The 23,893-nt window shown below is 31.9% G+C and overlaps 1 protein-coding gene and 1 long non-coding RNA gene across 10 annotated transcripts in view; one reads left to right on the forward strand and one right to left on the reverse strand.

Annotated features, from left to right (window-relative positions):
• The window catches only part of LOC143069661 (uncharacterized), an 87,205-nt gene extending 72,571 nt beyond the window's left edge, over window positions 1-14,634 (reverse strand). For 7 of the 9 annotated variants that reach the window (XM_076244409.1, XM_076244406.1, XM_076244405.1 and 4 more), the window contains exons 1-2: window positions 14,345-14,633; window positions 8,586-8,677 (exon numbers count right to left, since the gene is read on the reverse strand). In XM_076244409.1, coding sequence (XP_076100524.1) covers window positions 8,586-8,677; window positions 14,345-14,422 — 170 coding nt within the window. In that variant the 5' untranslated portion in view covers window positions 14,423-14,633. Of the gene's footprint in view, window positions 1-8,585; window positions 8,678-14,344 lie in introns of all 9 variants that reach the window. The other 2 variants (XM_076244402.1, XM_076244403.1) reach the window with 1 other exon arrangement.
• A 3,783-nt stretch (window positions 14,635-18,417) lies between these two features.
• On the forward strand, window positions 18,418-19,661 carry LOC143066690 (uncharacterized). The gene is made up of 3 exons (XR_012975745.1): window positions 18,418-18,525; window positions 19,025-19,103; window positions 19,359-19,661. It is a non-coding gene; the product is annotated as an uncharacterized LOC143066690 (long non-coding RNA).
• Window positions 19,662-23,893: the final 4,232 nt, after the last annotated feature.

Raw genomic sequence — 23,893 nt, forward strand, 5'->3', positions numbered from 1 at the left:
AAATTTCTTTTTCTAATTTGAAATTGCCGCCAACAGCATGAACAGTTGAACTTATTATATATAATAGACTACTGACGTAGTTGTACTACGTATTGATATTAAACAATATCCCTACGACTTTTGCCATTTGGGAAATCTAAACTACTTTTCTTAAGATATTTTCGGCGATTAAATATTTCATACATTTGTTCTTTGACATCTTAGCTAAAAGCACAAGTCATAATGAACTACACAAGGATTCTTAATAAGCACTACTTCCTATGTGTAACTTCAAAACTTTTGGATAAATCGACGATCATTTAAGGTTTTTCTGGTCATATTTTTTGTAATCCAGAATAAAAAGTATTAAAAAAGTGTTCAATTAGTTATATATAACATAGTAGAGAGCTAGATAATAACAATGGCAAGTATTTCAGCATTTATTGGGTAGAACACAAATCTAGGGTGCTCGCATAATGCAGCTTAACTGCATAAAAATAAATAATAAGTTGAAGACATTGTGTGCGGCAAAATATTCAGGACACACTAGATCAACTTAACATTACAACACTTTCACACATACAAAAACATACTGGAAAATAGATTAGATCTCTGCCAGGTGTAACAGTAACAATTACATGCAAGATTCTATGTCAGCTGGATTCACCACATGACTTTAATTGCTATCTATCATTATCTACCGACATATACTACTTCTAAACTATTGAAAACTCAAGGTCCTTCAAAGACAACTGGTAACATATGAAACTCATTATAACAATATCTTCTTTACATACCAAATACCTAACCACCGCTCATCTGTCTCACAAAAAACAAGCAAATCTTAGTATTTCTATCATTCAGTAAAAAAAATACATATCAACGAGAAGCAGAGGAATTAACCTATTTCTTAAAACTAAGAAATTACATTTGCAGGGTATCGCAGATGAAGAATAAGAGAAAAGACAGAAATTACGTATCTCAATAAAGCAAAGACAATTTAAATGCCAAAGGAACAAGAAAGCAATTAAATGTATCTTTATTATGCAGCAGAAATATATATCACATGGAGATTACAAAAACCTTTTGTTTACCTTAGTTTACAAAGAAACTAAATATCTAATAGATCATTAAGATTGTATTATTTCATGTTATAGAATCTTTGTTTTTGGTGACCTTTAAATCAGTGTGCTACTGATGAGGAAACTTGCACTAAAAATTCTGTTTGCTGCAGAGAAATCTGAATAAAAAGTTTTGCAAATAATGTGCATTGTCAGGTAAATTTCAAAGAAATTCCTTCGTGCAGCATAGTATTTAGTAGCATTGGATTCCTTGCAATGATGAAAAATCATGTTATTGCAGAGGTGAAGTTGTTTCGAACAAGAACCTGTTCTAATCTTTTCATAAAGTACATTTAACTAAAGACACCACATGGACTTTGGGTTCCCTAAAAGTCAATCAATGATTACATGATGTTATTTTTAAATCTATTATATATTTACTGATGATTTAATTTACACTTTCAAATTGAAATTTAGTCTCTTCTAATGAAAATGTTGATGGACTTTTGTATAACCCAGTATCTGCTTAATGGTAGAAGCAAGTTTGATATACGCAATACTCATCAATGAAGCTAACATCAATACCTTTGATAGACCAAATCAAAACAGCCCCCCCCCCCTAAAAAAAAATCCCAAAAAATTGTGGTAAATCAGACTATTATAAGCCTAAGGCCATCTTACTTAGGTTTTGAATGTTTTCAACTTTTAATGTAACATGAACAGTCAAAAGGGAAAGCAAAGGATGATAGGGAAAAGACTAAAAGGTCTTATAATAAGAAACAAATAGAAGCATATCCTACTACAAAATACCCTAGCTCTATGAATTTATATATCTGAACCCAATATTAAAAAGATTTTTCTTGGCATGTGTTGTTGGGTTGATGTTTCAATATTGAATACCTCACATCTAATTTTGTGTTCCCCCTCTATTGAATCATATATGCAATACTCAGTAACACAGTAAACCTTGTAACTTATTAGTTAATTAAAACTGCCTTGGAAACATCTCAATACAAGTGCAAATCAATATAGCCCTGAGTCAATACAAACAAAAGTTTTAAGCTAGATCTGGCATCTGTTCTTATTACTTATGTGCAGCACCCTCATTCCAGTTTAGTTGATTCAGCTTCTGATAACTCAAATATCCAGACCCAAGAAAATAATTTTTTTTCATTTTCAATTTTTTTAAGTTTCTTTTGTTTCAAATGACATGTGTATGCTTATTTTTCATGATAAGGGCCAATTTTAAATCAATGTTAATGAGTATGATGGACAAATGAACTATGAATACTTGCATGATTTAATTGAGGTGTAAAATCATTGATGTCATAACATAATTGCATTTAAAAGCTGACTTAATTTGGGAACAAAGATATGACTACTCGAATAGGTACTGATTTATAAGATACATTTATCTAAGTATCAGGGTACAAAATTCTGAGGCTTAGAAGTCTAAGGCAGCTTAGTGTATGTCAAACAACAGGAGAAATCATACATTTCTATTAAAAATCCTGGAAATTATAACTTTATTTGAATATACTGAGGGTACAGTTAACTTGTATCTAATGGGATTTTAAAATACTGCTCTATAATAGTTTTAACAACAATAATGAAGTTCTTTTATTATTTTGTGCATTTTTCATTTGTGATAATTTTTTGTGATAATAGTTTCATATCAAACTACTCGCTTTAGGTCTAAGTAGAAAATTTTATTCAGAAACTAAGGTTGCAGGTACCATTGTCAGAATAAACATCAACAACATCATATGCAAAATTATAATGATCAACAGATTATCAATGGTCTTTCAAACTTGAAGATGGTACCCGAACGACCGCATCTCATTTCAATTTTCAGGGCTATCGCCCTTCAATTAATCTCATTTGTAGCTGAAAAACATCATCTCATTTGAAAAACCATCGATAATCTATAAATATGACATCTTTAAATGAAAAAGAAAGAACCAATTGCGTTGACAGCTTTGGTCCAAATATATATTTTAGTCATGACATATTCGTTTATTCATATGTTTACTTTATTTAACATCATTTAAACAGGCAAGAAACTAAATTAAAGTCTTCGTAAAAATGACAAACTATACTATTGAACTATATGACTCTAAACAATTTGTGTGTATTAAAGATTTGAATGAGGGCAGTTTAAAATGTTCTACTTCATCTTAACATATGAATGCATTATACAAAATTATATATAAAATGTATACAGTGAGAGCTTCGATTCAACGAACAAACTGTGTCTTATAAATGTTATCTACATTAAATGATATTACATAAATATTTTGCACATCATTTAACTTGAATTGAATTGAATTAAAATCAGGTGGTTTGTTATCGTTGATCTTAAATATAGTGACCTGCAGCGATGAAAAGCATGTCTTTGTAGGAAGTCTAAAGATGAACAAAATGTATGTGGGGGACAAGCAAAATAAACATTTGACATGACCTTGAAATATAGACATTATTTCATGTATATATATAAATGTAATTGTATACATATTTAGTCACTTTATACATATACTATTTCACTTGTATACATTTTGTACATGTAATACAAGGCAAGATCTTATATAACCTTATTTTGACAACACAAAAATAAACAATGTGAAAAATTTAGTACAGCAAATTGAAATGTTAACCTGAAACTGGAGAAAACAGGATCAAATTGGCAGATCTTTACAATACTATATTTATTATAAATCAATTGTAAGTTGAGATTATTTTAAACAGATGTCATCAACTTTCATTTGCAGTGGTTGTGCAGTGGTTGTGCAAAAGTTCCCTATTAATGAACCTTAAAAACTGCAATTGATTTAAAAAATTTATCAAAATGGAAACATGTTTTAAATTGTTTTTTCCAAACATTTTTAAGCCACAGAGTAACTTCCAATGTTCCTTTGTAGAATTACAATTATTATACCCCTTCAGGAAAGTTTCACTTAAAAATATATTATTGTTGACGTTAATAAGTAGTTTTTTTAGAACTTTAACCAACATGAACAATGCAAATTAGTTCATTAACAACTGTACATTGTTTGACCTCAAATAATTACATGTGTTTTAAAAATGTCCTTAAGCAATCATATATTACAAAAGATTTGAATAAAAAAACTACGAAGTTGACAACCTACAAATGTTTTTAAATTTCTTATGTAAATGCGAACAAGCCCGATTTATCAAACATAACAGTCTTGCCGATGGTGAAAGTATAATTATAGGATGTCAACATACATATTTTTTCGTTTAACCCACTTAAATTCTCCTTGAAACATCAAAACACCTTAAATGAAGATTTAAAAATCTTTACCACCATCCATTTACAATAAAGCACCTGGTTATTTTTAATATTTATACCTGAACAAGAAATACGCATTTTGACGTTTTTTTTTTACATTTCTCGGTTACATTATCAAATTCAAAACACTATTTTGAATTTATAATTTGTTAGGTAAATGCTGTTTTACAATATTTCTCATTAAAAACACACCTAACATGGTCTAGATCTAATACAATGTACAGTTCTCTAGGCAATGAAAATGTATGAGACAGACATATGTAGTATAAGACCCATAGGCTCTGTTTATATAACTAGTTTTGTATGTTTAACAAAACAATTGTAGAAGAATATTGTATACATATAACTATAAAATGTTCAATTCAAATCTCACATCCTTTCATTCCTTTACATGTACTCTAGCTTTTTCTAGATTTTCTAGCTGTGTTGATTGAAGACTCATTGTCAGCCTTTGGTTAGTTTTTGCTCCTTGGTCAGATTGTTGTCTCTGACACATTCCCTATTTCCATTCTCAATTCTACTCTTGTCAGCATTTTGAGAATACAAATACAGGGGGTATATTTGAGCCATCTCATGTGACACAATTTAAGGACTTTTGCTACATTTTTGGGTCAAATTTGGAAAACTCTAAATCCAAGACTGGCTAGTATTATGTTGATTAATTTGCAACAAGGACAAAAAAAGAGTAAGACAAAGTTATGAAAATGGTGAGTCTGCTCAGTCCAGACAAATGTTTAAGTCTTGAACCTTGACATCTTAAACTTTTCCCTCTAGAGTACTAGACAAAACAGATAGAAAATCCAGAAGTATCAAACAATATCAAGTGTCTCAAATTAGTATTATACTGTAAATTGATACAGACATAAGGAAGCACTCTGTTAGAAGTGAGATGTTTAGTATAATTGTTTGTACTTGAAGTTGATTAATTTGTACTAAAAATCACACTACATTCAACAATGAAGCAGAAAATTGTATTATAAGTTACAAGACACATAACACCCATAATACAATGCAAATATGCAACATCATGACCATAAAGAGATGCTTAATTGTACCTGCACACAAAGACTATATGATACAGTTACTTTCAGTGACATTTCTGAATGTGAAAATTTTTTACATTTACCACCTTCTTTTCCATCGCTGGAGTGGTGAACTTTACCAATGTTTATTATTATTTAGGTTCATTTTGTTCAAACTTTTAAGAGTTTTTAAATTTCAATTAATCTTTATGATTTCTGAAATTTTAATATTATCTTTAATTTTCTAAATTTCAATCAGCTTGAAAGCTTTTCATTTGTTGATTTATGTATTTTTTTTCAGGATTGCGTTCTACCCACAGTTACATGTGGCACAAGCTCATTGAAAACATGAATTATGAGATGTGGTGCATATTTACATGAGACAGCAAACTAACAGCTAAAAGAGAGCAGAATAGTCTTCAATAATAGACAAATGTCTGTACAATATATATAAAGCCCAAATTAATCCGTAGTACAGAAAACTTGTCAATAAATCTCACAGAGACAGAAACTATCAAAGATTTGGTTGATTGATTGCTTGATCGATGTTTCACACCACTTACAACACTATTATGCTATTTCATGACAGTCAGTTTTATTGGTGGAGGAAGCCACAGTCCCCAGAGAAAATATCTCAACCTTTGATAGGAAAACTGACAAATAAGATTAGGGTAGAATGCAACAGCATGGGTATCCTCAGTATTGACTACCTAGTGATTATAGCAGTTCAACTAATTAGACAACTGGCAACAGAAGCTTTGACATTGATAGTATATTCTACATAAAAATCTAAATCAAAACAAAACACAATACATGAATGGGACAGGCACATGGATATGGCTGTGTGGTGACCTCTTTATGCTCATTGTAGGCCTGATGTCTCATTGACCATTACCACATATGGTGTTTATTCATTCAGCATTCATTTCAAACATGTGGTATTATATACATTGTAATGTAAATCTATTACATCCAGCAAACAGATTTAATCGATAGAGATTGTATCATGAACGTCATTCTCTCAATACATATAATATTCAAAAATACAGAAATAAAAAAATACAATGAAAATATTCTGTTAACATCATTCTTGCAATAACTACGAAAAAAATACAGAAATAAAAAAAAAAACTAAAAAAGAGCCATTACTGGACAACCTCTGAGTCCAGTCAATCCCAATATAGCCGTAAATTCCCTGTAATGATATATCAAATTTTGTCATAAAGGACCTATTTGTTAATGTGATTGTATGATACCTGTGGTGTCTTTGTAATAGAAAGCTTATTATCTAGACCAAATAAACACTCTTCAATTATGGTATGATGGATTTACTTAATTTGGAGAAGATTTAAATGACCATAGGATCACCTGTCAGTGTAATGTTGATCACACCCACACTACACTCTTCCTCAAGATAAAGGGAAAGTGATAGACTTATCTTTAAAAGGTAGTAAAACTCACATGAATACAAAAATTGTTTAACTTTCCATGTTTATTTGTAAATTTTCACAACCTTGGCCCAGTTATCAAATATCATCAATAAAATAATGACAAGACTATAATAATCAACACCAATGAGGTACTGTATATAAATATATTCTGTACTGAGTTTTTTTTTCATATTACTGGCCCTATTATCCATTTGAAGGTTTTTTTTAAATCTGGTTCTACCTTAGTGAATCTCAAAACAAGTATGAAGCACAAAAAAAATAATTGATAACCCACACATGGGATGTTTTACTACAAATGATTGACTATTACATGTACATGTATCGTACTGTCACAGTAGAAGAGGATATTGACTTCAAAAATAAAAGCTGTAACTGCCTGCATGCCTTAAGTTAGAAAGTCATAGGTTAAATCAAAGGCCAGGTTGATGAAAGACTTATTTGGTATTTGATGTTTCTCCTTGCCCTTTAAGCACATAGCATTAAGGAATTCGAATAAGAGCAAAGACTGGTTGATTCTAAATCAGAATATATTCCCGAGTTGATTGGACTGTTACCTTTTGAACTAGTAAATTAAGATTCCTGCTTAGTTTTTCTGGTCCAATACAAATTAAAGCGGGCATCATATATACATATTGAATAAATATGTTCTCATCCACAATATGCACCTCATTTGTTGCTACCCCCGGTAGTTATTATTGACAATAAACATCCATTCATCATCATTAACAATTTAATACATTTTTTTACATGCAACTGTCAGACAGAACTCTGCAGTACAAATGAGCCTAAGAAGCACTAGTACCTCACAAGAACGTTAAGGAGGTCTATTTATAGGAGCTTTAATGTAATTAAATCATTACATAATTATAGTTCTTACATGTAACTTAACTCTGGTACAGTATACTAAGAAACAAATTGAGTGTTCAACTTTTTCATAGACATTTTTCAAGTAAAAGTAAGCAGCTTAAATACAACACATAACATATCAGAAACTTTGAATTCTTCATAGTTCTTCACTAATCATTCATCTCTTCCTTATCAATAAACAATCACTGTGCTCTTGACAAGTTTCATGTAGATTTTCAGACTTTCATTTTCATAGATAAGAAAATTGCTATCAAAACAAGATATATATCTTATCTTCTAAATCTCTATTTTCTGTTTTGAGTTACAGTGGTTGTGGGTGGGGTAACATGCAAACATGAATGAGACAGCAACCCAGACACAAGAGTAAAACTACAATCAGATGTCAACATACAGGCTTCACTAAGTGTGGTGCCTTCACAATGATAATATTTACTATGCAGACCATTATTCACCAAATAAAACACTGATACTGGGGTTGAGTAAATCACCTAAAATCACAAGTATTCACACTGATGCTGGGGTTGAGTAAATCACCTAAAATCACCAGTATTCACAGTGAAAAATCTCCAGCAAAAGCGACTTTCAACTAAACCATTAGATAAATCATACATCTCCTCTAAATTCATATTTAACTTCTTTTAATACTTGGACCAACTGGAATTAAGGATCTATAGAATACTTGAAAACCCATTTTATAATTGGAATAAATATCAGGAGTCACATTCAATACACCTTATCGCTAATCTTGGCTGACCCGGCCGCAATCACTTTTCCATTGTGGCGTCAGATATTTTGTTTTATGACGTCAAAATTTTACAGGAACCTGTGTGATATCTAGTAATGCCGGACAAAAAGCGATAAGGTGTATACAATCACAATATAACTTAGTACTTACCCTGCTGGATAGGCGATAGTTCCTGTGTTAATATCACAATCAAGGGTAGCATTAGAACTTCCTGTAAGTCCAATAACACGCTCAAGTTGAACCTAAAAGTAATAAAAAAAACATCTACTTTAAACAAAACACTCAACATGCTCAACGTAGTGATTCTTGCTAATTTATCCTCTTGGCTTCTGTTTTTAACAAAGTGCTATATATGTAACCAGTCCTTTGAATTTCTTGGAGTTCAGTAATTTTGTCACTTTTAAAAGACATGGCTCGGTTCCTTTAACATGTTTAAACAGATATACAAAATTCTGTGTAAGATGTCAAACAAATATTTCAAAGGTTAGCATTGTAAGTCACATCTATGTAGAACATTGACTAAGTTAGGGGAGGGTTAAGTCTTCAAACATGTTTAACTCCGTCACATTCTATATGTGCCTGTCCGAAATGTCAAGAGCCTGCAGTTCAATGGTTGTCATTGTTTTTTTTAAGTCTAATAATTTGTTTTTCGTAAATTGTAATGTTATGAATTAGGCTGTTAATTGTCTCAATTGAATTTTTTTGTTTGGACCTTTTAAATACATGACTATACAGTGTTCTCATCGTTGAGGGCTGTATTATAATGATTGCTCAATCCACTTCCATGACTTCATTTGATATTAGATGGATAGGTGTCTCATTGGCAATCATACCACATCTCTTTAACCTAATATTATAGATTATACATGTACATGTAACAGACAGAAAAATCTTACAAAAACTGGTGACATCTGACTTTGATTTGACACCTTCACTTGTACATCATCATGTATACATTTGTAGGTTAATTAAAAGTGCTTAAAAAGTCAAAACTGGGGTTTGGATAGAAAAATCAAAATCAATTTAAAGGTAGATATACAATCTGAACAAGCTTCAAATTTATGTTACCTTTGGAAATAATGAAAAGAAATTCAAACAATGTTGTGGCTACTGACATCACATGACATGTCACCATTTTTAACTTTTTTAATTACATACAATTGAGAATGTTTCCCTTTTTTTGTACATGTACATAAACGATAAATGGCTGACAAAATAATTACATCTTTATTTAATTAATTTCAGCAATGATCAATACAATAATGAAATAGGTCAACCTAAAAACAGTATCATGAAAGATTTAGTGTATGTTCAATTTCTGCATCTGCATGTAGTCACTTACATTTTCTTGTTATTTGTTTGACAAAAAAATAATTAGTTATTTAAAAACTTACTGATTCTGATATGACTGGCATAGCTTTCCGATGAAGCTTTGCCATAATCAAATATTGTTAGTAAGTCCAAAATAGCACTACATGTGTAAGTCCTTGATTATATTATACTGTAGTACTGTTTTTAGATGGGAGATTTTACAACATGATGTAAGGCCCCAGGGCACCTTGTCATCAATTAATATCATTCAATATTAATAAACACGATCGCCATCTTAAATGGGCCATAACATTTAGATAGAACAAAAAAAAATTTAACCAGTTGTTTGGGATTCATTCTAATTATGTGCAATGTATCTGCTATACAAAAACAGGTAAATGGTTCACTTTTTCTTAAATAAATTTAGATGTACCCTGTTTGAGGACATTGCTGCATATATACATGTACATATTACAGTGCATACAATATTGATATACAAGTATCACTCAATTGATTCTGGTTGAAATTATACAAGTTAAATATGGCATCAAACATTTTCCAAATAACTGAGTTTAAAGCAACAGAGTTCGCGAAAAGTGTCAGTCCTCAGGATTTCACCACCAAAATTTTGCATAGGACTGACACAATTTTAGTATTTTTCAATAGATTAATAGTGAGGACCAGCAGATTTTCTTCAAGGACCACCATGGCTAAAAATATTTCGTGAATTCTGAAGCAAACTATTTGCAATATCTTTTTTGAAATCATAAATTATTATTCGAATTATATGAGAAAAGTTTTAATGTTATTAACATTTAGTCATGAAAACAAAATGAAATCCAAGTACATGTACATGTAATTAAGCAATACTTATAATTTTAAAAGTTATATTGATACCATCATAATCCAATAAACTTTTTTTTTTTTTCAAAAAGCAAAGTTCTATAACATCTTTATCATCAACTATCCCTTCCATTCTTCCTTCTGCAATCAACATACACTGGTGACTGGACTAAAGTGTAAAAAGCCAAAGGACTTATCTTAATCTTACTGGAGGATTTGATGATAGCAACACCATTCAAAATACATTTAATAGCTTGTATAAGTTGGTAATTTGATAGATGTTTTAGTATCTTCTACAAATAAACCTTATTTACCATGTCAATATTGTTGACCCCTAAATCACCTTAACAAACACCAAACATAAAGGCAAATGTCTAAAAGTAGAAAGTTTCACTTAAAATATGCTTTAAATTACAAGCTGTACTTGTATTGCCACTTAATGACTTAATTAGATATAAACTGCTTATTTTCAAATGTCCTACAATTATCAAAATTAACATTCTGGTATAATATGCAGGGGTGGATCCAGCCCAATTAAAAAGGGAGGGGGTTCCCAACCCAGGATATAAGGTGGTGGTGGTGAATGTAAGGTATATAGCTTTTCAAGCTTCCAAGTACCTATATCTGTTGTATCCATGATACACAGTGAGACAGATGCTGAAGAAAAGTGAGAGATGCTTAGTGTAAACAATATTTTTTTCAGAAACAGATAAATAAATCCGTACATCAATACAATACAATGGATTGGAAAACAAGTGAGAGATGCTTAACATTTGATTTTAAAATAAATATTTAATTTTCAATAAAAAAGTGTGGGAAAGATTAAAAGATTGCATGCATGCACAACTGAAATCGTTGGAAATCAGGACAGTTACACAGATGCCATCTAGTAAATAAAAGTCAAATACATTGTACACCAAATGCAGTTAACCAATTCAGGCTTATCAAAATCAATAAAGTCTTGATATCATTTTTTTTTATCTGAGAATTCGACCTAACCACCATGATCACAAAAACCTAATGTTGTCCAAGAAACCAAAAAAATGATTTCAGGTTCAGATTATAAACCCTGCAAGACAAACACGTTCATCTTACAATAATGTACAAGCAATAATGAGTACATACATGTATCAGAATGGAAATGCTGAATGTGTTAAAGAGACAACAACCCGACCACAGAGCATCAAATATATTTGACCCATTACTTATAGTACAATGTACATGAATTTGAGAAAAAGGACTTAATCCTGAAAATTTAACGTAACAGTCGCCATGAAAACCATGAAAATGATGTTCAAGTTACATGTACATGTGTACATGACCCCTATCAGACAAACATGTTGACCTTACACACCTTCCACTATGACCAGTGACTATTAAAATCATAGTTGAACTACATTTGTACTACTATACATTGTACATGTACATGAGTACAATGACATTAATGTTTTGCTTGTAAGTTCATGTATCTGAGAAACAGACCAGACCATTGCAGCTAAAACATGTTAAAGTGGATCACTAGCTCATGGAGGTCAAGGTCAGTTGTATCCTGCCTGACAACCATGTATACATTGTATGTTTTTCGATAATTCTACATTTTGTCCATAATGAACAAAACATTGTATAAAATATGATATATATACATGTACCAAACAAAATCTTACCTTTATTCATAAGTCAAAAATGTTTAACCCATCTGAATAGGATTAAAAAAAAATGTCTACTCTTTTTCAGCAGACACCAAGCCATTTGTACTAAGTCGTAAGAACTTGTCCTGCCATTCAGTAATTTTTTCCATTTTTTTAAAAATCTGTATTTGGAAAAGGACAAGTACAGTATATCTAAACTTTTGCCATTAGTATGTTACATATATCAGAACTATGGTGTATACAAGTGTAAACTGTGTATTTTTGTAATTGTTTTCATTTTTTCATTGCTTAAGGCTGTATGGGGGCTTATTGGTGTTTACATCCTCACCTGTATGGTACAATGTAGAAAGTTTTACATGCACACTGTATTTCATTGATAATGATCATATCCTTATTTCTATAAAAGGTACCAAGAGGAGTGTATAGGACTAGGCCATAGGTAATTTAGGTGTTTATTCCCTAAAATTAAATTAACACCTTTTGAATCAATTTCACTGTTGGGGTGTATACCAAATTGAAAAAATACCAAGATTATTACATGCAATTAGTGGTAATATTATGGTCCAAGATATATTCACTGTCATGTCTGTCTCAAACTACTGTTTTGGTGACACAGTACACATAGGAACTGATTCCGTAAAATGCAAGGTTTTTATATATATTCACTTTCACTTTTAAAACTTGGAGGAAAAAGAATATAACATCAATTCGCAAATTATGTTTAATCCAACACTAAGAAATCGCTGGATACTCAATCGCAAAAATTAAAATATCCTATAGCTACCATTCGATGATTCAGTATTTAAGACAATTAAGGTACAAAAATGTAACTGCTTGGTGAAATTTTCAATTCAGAGTAAGATTCTTCATGATCATGGCCCATATCATAAACAGACAAGTTCGTCTGGTCACCCCTGTTTGTGATAATATATTACCTTTTCTTCAAAGTTTGACAACATTTCTCAGATGTCAGTGTGTTAATCTTTCAGTTTATAAATTTAAAGAATTAGTCATAATTGATTGTAGTCCAGTCAAACTAAGATTTAACCTCAAACTAATTGCAACAGAAAATGTTTCAAGTCTAATCTATAGTAATATGCCCTTTATATACACAGAAAAAAGTCCCATAAAATCTAACTGGAGGAAAACTCAAAATCAGCATTTTAAATTTCCTATGGAAATTAACATTGGGAAGGGAGATAACTCTTGCAAAAATTAGTCTTTTTTGGTCAGTTTTTGGTTGTTTTTCTTGAAATTTATGAAAAGTATGATACTTTGATGGGGTTATAAGTTTGTTTTTGACTAAATTACATAATCTTCATCTCATGAAATGTACAAAACCGAAGTGTTATGGGTAGTTTTATTTTTTTCGCACATTTTTCTTTCAAGAAATTGCAAATTTGAAGCTTTGTAACCATTTTGAAAAAATAATGTGAAAATTTGGTATTGTTTATATCTGTATATTATATTTTTTCAGCAACTTACTTATCTTAAGAAACTTTAAACCACAAAAAGAAGAATACAAAAAAAGTCATGCTTAATTATTTTTTATTAAATTTGAGATTCTTCACCTTGGCATGTTGAAAAATTCAATAAATGGTCAACTAATAAATTACGAAATCTAGATTATAGCTTGATAAAATATATGAAAACACCTTTAGAGTTGTTTGTTATACTCTAAAGACCGCTAAAAAAACAAGAATCAATACATTCTGATGAATAGAAGCGGTAAAGTTATAATTTTATATCAATTTTTATTGATATTTCTGCCTTTTTTGCAAGAGTTATTTCCCTTTTCAATGTAAATCTCCATAGGAATTTTAAATGGTGATTTTTTTAGTCTTCCTCAAGTTAGATTTTTTGGGACTTTTTTCTGTGTATATTTAGGATATAATGCTAAAGATTAAAACTCAAAAATCTTCTGTTGCAATTACTTTCAGGTTAGGGTCAAATTTATGCTAGATTGACTGGACTATTGTGATTAAAATGATGAGTAAACAATTGATTTTACAATGCATGCAGCATCGGAAAATGATTGACACACAGGTAAACAAACCGTTCATGTAACATGCATGGTCATTTACATAAAGTGCATTATCTACTTACACGCTGATTTAATGGGATAATACGACTCCTCCTCTTCAACGAGGGGGAACGAACTACCCTCTGAGTTTTTCTCTCCATTTATTCATGATCCAGACCCATTTTCAGTCTGCTTTCAAACTGCTAAGATCCATTAAGTTTAGTAACATGTAAAAAGCTTTCTGATTGGTCAAAAGTTTTAGATTAAGGAATAGTTTGTTTCAGTGTATTATGAATTTCATTAATACCTATCAATGAATTACTGTTTATTGAATTCTACTTTCAATTCGTGTGTTTCAGTTTATAGTTTTTCAGGTCTGTTGTCTGTACGAAAGAAAATTTTGAAAGAAAAGCACACCTGTCAGTTTCTGGAAGACCAATCAGAAAACGTCTTTCATAACAGACTAAGACATTTTGAGGTCCCATGCAGGTTTTGGTTAAAGTTTGGGAAAAGGGAAATAATCAGTGTGAGGATTTATTTTCATTTCTAATTTATTCTTTGTTTAATTGATAAAATATGTTGCTAAAGGATAAAGGAGATGGTTTTTCAAATTAGGGGAAAAATTAGTTCCCTTCCTCGGAAATACTTTTTTTTTAAACTTTTTTTATGAAATATACAAACAACGAAAAACCTATGCGATTAGAAATTATTTTAAAACTAGACTTTTATACTTGGAACAGTGTTTTCAAAACTGGTTTCATTCTAAAATTATTTGTTTTTAGACTAGTAGGGCCATACTTAGAGTATGCTTGCTCTGTTTGGGATCCATATACTTATACAACAAGACATATAACATTGAAAAAGTTTAATAGTTAGTTACCAACAAATACAGAAACACCTCAAGCGTTATTAACATGTTACAACATATTGAATGTCGCGTGAACGGCTCTCTAACAGAAGAAAAGATTCAAGCATGATTCAGTGGTAATGCTATAGTACTTACTGTGACAACATATAGAACATGAAAAGTTTGCAATACATAAAAATAATAAATTAATTTCCCAAAAAACACCAATATCTACCGACCCTTTCAAATCTTCAATTTCAAAACATCAACGTCACATTAACTTAACTCAGTATTACATCCAACTTAAGTTAATATACATAGCATTTTTCCTTTTACTTCTGTTTTTCTGTTTACTAGTATACATATTAGTCTATGTCTTGTTGTAAGTTTCCTTCTGTGACATAATCTTCAATTTGTTGAAGGGGATCGCGATCACTATATATATGGTAGAAGTAGAAGGGGATCACTATATATATGGTAGAAGTTGAAGGGGATCACTATATATATGGTAGAAGTAGAAGGGGATCACTATATATATGGTAGAAGTAGAAGGGGATCACTATATATATGGTAGAAGTAGAAGGGGATCACTATATATATGGTAGAAGTTGAAGGGGATCACTATATATATGGTAGAAGTAGAAGGGGATCACTATATATATGGTAGAAGTAGAAGGGGATCACTATATATATGGTAGAAGTAGAAGGGGATCACTATATATATGGTCACTATATATATGGTAGAAGTAGAAGGGGATCACTATATATATGGTAGAAGTTGAAGGGGATCACTATATATATGGTAGAAGTAGAAGGGGATCACTATATATATGGTAGAAGTAGAAGGGGATCACTATATATATGGTAGAAGTAGAAGGGGATCACTATATATATGGTAGAAGTTGAAGGGGATCACTATATATATGGTAGAAGTAGAAGGGGATCACTATATATATGGTAGAAGTTGAAGGGGGTCACTATATATATGGTAGAAGTTGAAGGGGATCACTATATATATGGTAGAAGTTGAAGGGGGTCACTATATATATGGTAGAAGTAGAAGGGGATCACTATATATATGGTAGAAGTTGAAGGGGGTCACTATATATATGGTAGAAGTAGAAGGGGATCACTATATATATGGTAGAAGTTGAAGGGGGTCACTATATATATGGTAGAAGTAGAAGGGGATCACTATATATATGGTAGAAGTTGAAGGGGATCACTATATATATGGTAGAAGTTGAAGGGGGTCACTATGTATATGGTAGAAGTAGAAGGGGATCACTATATATATGGTAGAAGTTGAAGGGGATCACTATATATATGGTAGAAGTTGAAGGGGGTCACTATATATATGGTAGAAGTTGAAGGGGATCACTATATATATGGTAGAAGTAGAAGGGGATCACTATATATATGGTAGAAGTAGAAGGGGATCACTATATATATGGTAGAAGTAGAAGGGGATCACTATATATATGGTAGAAGTAGAAGTGGAAGTAGAAGTTATAATAGAATAGAAGCTTGTTATATTCCTATGAACAACAGCAACAAAAAATAACACGAATGGGCGACCAGGCGCTGAAGTGCGCCGAGTGGATGTCCAGGTGCCTTTTCAAGCCGATTCGGTCTTTCTTGGGAAGTTTAAGTCTGGACTGTATGATAGGATCCGGCTAAACATCCAGACAGCGGTTAACGGGCTGTTCAAATGATTAGTCATAGCTCGGTGGAAAAGCTATTTTCCAAGCCAGCACATGAAGAAAAAAATAATTTAGCTTACATTAATTGTAAACCTTTTAAAAACAAAGATTTGAATATTTCGTGCTTAAATCTCATGATATAAAAAAGAAGATGTGTTATGATTGCCTAGGAGACAACTGTCCATAAGAGACCAAAATGACACAGAAATTAACAACTATAGGTCACCGTACGGCCTTCAATAATGAGCAAAGCCCATACCGCATAGTCAGCTATAAAAAGCCCCGATATGACAATGTAAAACAATTCAAACGAGAAAACTAACGGCCTTATTTATATAAAAAAATGAACGAAAAACAAATATGTAACACATAAACAAACGACAACCACTGAATTACAGGCTCCTGACTCGGGACAGGCACATACATAAATAATGTGGCAGGGTTACACATTTTAGCGGGATCCCAACTCTCTCCCTAACCTTGGACAGTGGTATAATAGTACAACATAAGAACGAACTATAAAAATCAGTTGAAAAAGGCTTAACTCATCAGATGGACAAAAATACAAGTGGACGTGGCCGGGTACTTGTACATTACGACAACAAAAAAAAACACCATTGGTAACATCGTCTCCAATATATTAAAAACATTGCATTGACAGACATTCCTGAAGAGAAAAATAATGCAGACTTTTATTTCAGTAGGCATATTGTTGATTTTGTATTCACATGGTGTCATAGATCATTTATTAGTGTATGTTTACTTGTGTTAATATGTATTTTGATTGAGTTAAACCATTTCAATTGATATTTTATATTTTGTCTTTCTATGTCATGTTTCACTAAGTATGAGTATTTTCCCCTGTCAAAATCTCCATGTCTAACTTATCCATAACCGACGTTGTGAGACCCTGATGTGTAGTCAATGTCGTTAAACACCACATACTATACCTATTCTTTAGTTTTCGGAGATACATGGTGGTACTATTTAATTCTGACTTTTATCTGTGGAAAGGCATTTTGTATGTAAGAAAAAAAAACAAGTCACCAATTGAAACCGGAGATCATCCCCAGTTTTTGGTGGGGTTCGTGTTGCTAAGTCTATAGTTTTCTATGTTGTGTCTTGTGTTCTATTATTTGTCTGTTTGTCTTTTTCATTTTTTAGCCACGGCGTTATCAGTTTATTTTCGATCTCCTATGAGTTTGAATGTCCCTCTGGTATCTTTCGCCCCTGTTTTGAGGCGATTATGTTTAATAAATATTAACAGTCAGTCTTAAATTATGTACAAAAATATATAGAATCTACACTGTAAAAATAGTGCTTAGAATTTAAACGTGTTGCCAGAGTTATGTGCTTAGGAAAGTGTTTAATTTCTAAGCATTAAAAACTAAACATGTTTTGGCGCTCAGCACTTCGCACTAAACATGTTTTGGCTCTCAGCACTTTGCAATAAACATGTTGTTGTGCTAAACATGTTTAGCTACATCGTCAAGTATATGAAGCTAAACGTGTTTAAATTCTAAGCACTTTCAATATTTAGACACTTTCCTAAACACGTTTAGAATTACAACACATTTAGGCCGAAGACGGCATGCATACATTTTTGTACCACGTGCTAATTTTTGAGCGGGAAGAAGAAACAAAGAACCCGAAGTTAAAAGCCACGCTGTTTACTTCTGATCATAACTGACAGTAACTTAACTGTTTCAGAAAGGTAAGGAGTTATAATTATACTGATTTTTATTTTGTACTGCCATTTTTAAATGATTATTGACAGTTATAAGTATTATTTACGAATGCACTACCGTATAGTCAATGCAGGAGAAGAAAAAGGGGGAACCATCCAACGAAACAAGTGCTTGTAAGAGCTTTTAGTGTTCAAACTATCTTGTGTAAAGATAAGAGTTGTTTAATGTTCTATTATGCAAGCTAGCACTTATTATTTTATATATATTCTTGGAAAGGTGTTTGTGAGGACAATTTTCATTTGGTACTCCTCGGCAGATTATAATGGAACATGAAGGGAAGTGGAATCTGCCGAGTGCATCATTCGCAAAACCAGTGTCATATCGAGTTCATTGTTTTAGTATGCAGTTCCTAAATGCACAATCAACATTTGCTCAAAATAAATAAAAAGATGCTTGTTTTTCTTCAATAGTTATAAGCAGTTGTGCTTTCTTATATTTTTATTGATATGTATTGTTTTATTCTAGATGAGAGAAGTACAGAGGAAATCATTTGTCTTGACATGCCGAAAGAGGAGATAATGCACAGTAGCTACTATATTGCTAGGTAAGAATCTGAAGTGTATTTGATTTTAAAAATGTCAATATATATTTGATCAAATGAATGATATTAAGCATGAAAAGAAGTTTTATATCAAAAATATCAATTGACTCAGTAGTACATTTATGCATTTATACCAGTGTTCTAATGATGTTATCTGGATCTTAAATCATGCATTTACTTTTTGGTGTTGTAGTTCGTATACTTATATTTTTAGATTAATTATACTTAGTTGCTTATCAATATTTTTTTATCTTTCAGGCCAGTGACCAGCAGTTGGGTACTAAGAAAGGAGAAGCTCTTATTGACTTGTAAAATGAAAACAGGACATTTTCAAATTGTTTTGATTGGTCAATATTATGTATATGTACGTTGATATGAATTTATGATTTTATGAGTTTTATTTGATTGTGTTAAATGATTAACTGGAAATAAACAATTACATAAATTCCTTTGTTTTATATATTGTAATTTTGTTTTTAATCCTAGAATTAGTATAATAGTAATTTCATTTCAAAAGTTCTAGACTGTTTAATGAATATTTGAAATGAAGAAAAAATGCAACAGTCGAATGTCGACAATTGAATTAAAGAAAATACTCATTCAGATTGAAAAGGTATTAGTCACAATCAATTTGATTTGGAAATTCAAGTTTCTTAGTTTGATGCGTTTGGCTCCTTTTGTGATGGTATGAAAACATGTAGTATTGAGAGCTATCATACGTTTTACAGTCAAGCCTTCCGGAATATTAGTTTATTTGGGGTCTAATGAAGTAACGGCTTATCGCCCTAAAACGATAAACATGTTTCTTCACGACCCTTTATGGTCTAAACATGTTAACATTCAAAACACTTCACAGCTAAACGTGTTTCCTGACAAAACACTTCAGAACTAAACATGTTTCCAGATACAACACTTTACAACTAAACATGTTTACAGTCTCAGCACTTTTCAGCAAAACGTGTTTCTAGTCTAAACACTTTACATCTAAACATGTTTACAGTCTAAGCACGTTATAGCTTGACACGTTTAGGCTGTTAGCACATTAAATATTAAACATGTTTAGATTTAAAACATGTCAAAAATCGGTTTCACAAATGTGTTTAGGAAAGTGTTTAGGCTCTAAACACAATTTTTAGAGTGTAGTGTAAAGTTCGAGAGCAAAATGATTATAGATCTAAAAGTAGAACATGGTAGAACATAAAGACTCGCCTTAACAAAACAGTCATTGTCGTCTATAACCCACATTTCAATGAGTGCTTACATTTGATATATCCTCGTTAACTTAAGACTACCGAAAGCAGATGGTTTGCTTATTTTTTATCTTCATCGATATGGACGTAGATGGAGTACTCCAAACCTAACTAGAATCTATGACAAACGTGACGTTTTCTTGTTGTTTTTTTTTATGATTGTCAACTTCCAATTTCTCAGCAGCAATATGCTCTGCTTCATCGTATTACGTTTACTTATATCAGGTCGTACATTACACTGGCGCATGTTCACACTTTGAGTCATTAATATTAATGTGCTCCTTACACACAAAAAAATTCTCTTACAAAATTATGAACTAGAAAAACAATTGACTCTACATATAAGGTTTACGGTTACTATCACAAATTGGTTGACCGATATCAGGTGTCGGTGTCCGAATTCACTAACCACGTGTTTTTTCTGTCCTAATTTTTAGATCATACCAGTATAGTCGTTTAACTGTATTTCATCCTGTTAGTTCCTATTCCTGATTTTTAGACTTTGACAACAGGTACTTGTCTCGGATTTCCCCCTGTATATCTTAATATATGTGTAGAAAAAATCAATTTAGATTTACGTCATAACAAGTTATAGTGGGTTGACAACCGATAAATCGGCATATAACGGAATTTCGCGACGGCTGACATTTTTTCAAAAACGCGAGTTAAGTACCTTGTGTTTTATTAAGGTATATTGGGGTACAAAATTCTGAGACGAGTGCCTGTGACTTTGACAAGAAAACAGAAAATACGCCTGAAGAGACAAAAACCCGTCCAAAAAGCAGAAGACAGCACAATGCCACCAAAAGGTCTTCAACGCAGCGAGACAATACCGCAACCGGGGCTTCAGGTGGTCCATGAACATTATACTTACTTTTTTTGCGAAATAGAAACATATAAATGAATCAAAATAAAATAAAAAAAAAAATACACAAGACTTACAAAGGCTAGAGGGTTCCTGCTTTGTAACGTGTGTAATATTCACTGCTCCGAAGTCAAACATGTTTTGTAAGATCTCAATCCTCCTCTTTGAATATAAATTGAACGACAAAATTTCTTCCTATATATATGTGACGTTTACATTTTCTGGCGTCAAACGCGCGAATCAATGAATGTGTTTATTTAATTTGATAGATGCTTTTTTTGTAAATGTTTGTTTGTTTTGAGATTGTAACACAGCGACAACTTCTGTAACCATATTTTGACTATTTTACCTATATATGTCTGTTTTGTTCACGCATCCGTTGTAAATATAACGAAATTTGATGCGACTGTCATATAAGTGAGAGGTTTAGCGTTATAAAACTAGGTTCAATCCATATTTTCTACATTTGAAAGTGCCTAAATCAGGAATATAACAATTGTTGTCCATTCGTTTGATGTGTTTTTGCCATTTGATTAGGGACTTTTCGTTTTTAATTTTCCTCGGAGTTCAGTATTTTTGTGACTTTACTTTTTGTATCTAGCCAATGTGGAACAAACAAACACACAGCATTACGTACAGTAAACTCTTGACTCTGATTTAAAAAACAGAAGAAACTAAGTAAACTGACAGTGATCATACATTAACCAAGGACTACTAGCAAATACATACCGTGGCTAAATTAAACTGATCGAAATATTATATCTTCATAATGTGCGGTTTGTTGTTATATTTGCATTTGTTTGAATATCTTTTTTCTTCTTTATTGAGTCGATGTAAGAAGCACATAAACTCATCATAGATACCAGGATTGAAATTTTGTAATTGCGTCAGACGCATACGCGCGTTTCGTCTACAAAAGACTCATAAGTGTTGTCTATTGTATACTGTCCAGTAAATTATTCCGGGCCAGGCTATTGATTTCTCTTATATTTGTATATTTTATATAGTCTCAATTATGAAGGAACCACCTGGGTTTCAAGTTATTTAGCGTGTGTCAATTTTTTCCCAACATGATATATTTCTACAGTTACACCTTTCGACAGTTTTGATTAATCTCCCTTTTCTACGAAAAAAAAATATTCAAGTATATTCATACATCCTTTGCTTTCAAATTACTGATTAGGAACGTTCTTAATGAAGATTGATAACTTTGATCACACTTTAATGTGTTATTTTCATTTTTGTTTGCTATATATTTTTAACACCCCTTTTGAATACGGTTGGCTATGTGAAGATAAAATAAAACTAAATTAATCTTTTTAATTCAGTATTTCTGTAAGGAAGTGAACACATAATTATTTTAACAAAAAGACGGAGACACCTGCTCTGTATATACAATTAATACCATATACCTATTAACATATATGTATTGAGTTAAATAAGTTCATTTTAGATTTTATAAACAAAAGCTGTTTGATAGAATGCATCACTATCATAACTTATATAACTTGACACTATCATCGTTCCTGTTTCTCTGTGTATGTCTATTGCCCATGGAAGTTTGATTCCATCACATAGGCGGATCCAGGGGGGGGCTGGGGGACCGCCCCCCCCCTTTCGTGGGAAAAATTTGGTTGATTATATAGGGAATCACTGAAGCATGACTGGAGCGGGGCCCCCTTAGATCAGTCAGCGCCCCCCCCCCCCCCCCCACCCCACCCTCAGGCAAAGTTCTGGATCCGCCACTGCATCAGCCGAGCCATCAGCCTCTGATAGTATTGTCTTACATTTTACCATCGGGTGATACTACCATGATACTGTCGTTTATATTAGAAACTATATAAACAAAGCCATGCATGTCTAATGTAATTTCTGCTGGCCCATCAATATTTTTGTGTTTAAATGACCATAGAAGTTCACCAGTACTTTTGTAGCACCAGACTTGGTGGTCATTGCAATTTGTAAAATATATTCTTTCTTGAACTAATGAAATAAAGTTAGCATCATACACTTCTGAAATTGCTTGAGACATGTCATTCAAATTCACTCTAGTAATCTGGCTGTGTCCACTACCGACGACCAAAGTTTTAACACCACTTGCTACGTTATGACAATTATTAAAAAGTTTAATTGTTTTAATAACTGTTTTCTTTTGTATATCAACTAGTGCTGTCGTGATTGCTCTACCGAATGTGACAGCCACTGTATTATTTCCTACAAAGCGGGCATTATGTAGATAACCTCTGAATGTAACTTTTTGGTCGATAAAGATGCCCTCGTTATTGAACAAAAGTAGCTGTGTTTTGTTGTTATTAAGTACTAGTATCATGAATTTACCAGCTGGTAATACTAGGCAGGTCTTTATATCCATAGACCTAAATCTTTTTGGAATAATCAATCTTGTCAACAAGGATGGTTTGATATCTTTTATTCCAGGAATTTTTGGAACCAAGTGCTGGGCTTGATCTTTTCGTCCTGTCTTTATTTGAAGAGTAGAAGAGGTGGTATTGATCTTAATATCTCTAAATGATTTGACATCATATAAAATTGATTGGAGAGCAGATGTAACGTTAACTTCTAGATCCTTATCACTGAAATGGTCTTCACTTTCTACATCTTCTAGCTATTTTGCCGTTTTTTCAATATCTCTCAGACCAATATACATTTGTAACTCGGTT

Source organism: Mytilus galloprovincialis, chromosome 3 (assembly GCF_965363235.1).
Source record: "Mytilus galloprovincialis chromosome 3, xbMytGall1.hap1.1, whole genome shotgun sequence".
In the NCBI taxonomy this organism is placed as follows: domain Eukaryota; kingdom Metazoa; phylum Mollusca; class Bivalvia; order Mytilida; family Mytilidae; genus Mytilus; species Mytilus galloprovincialis.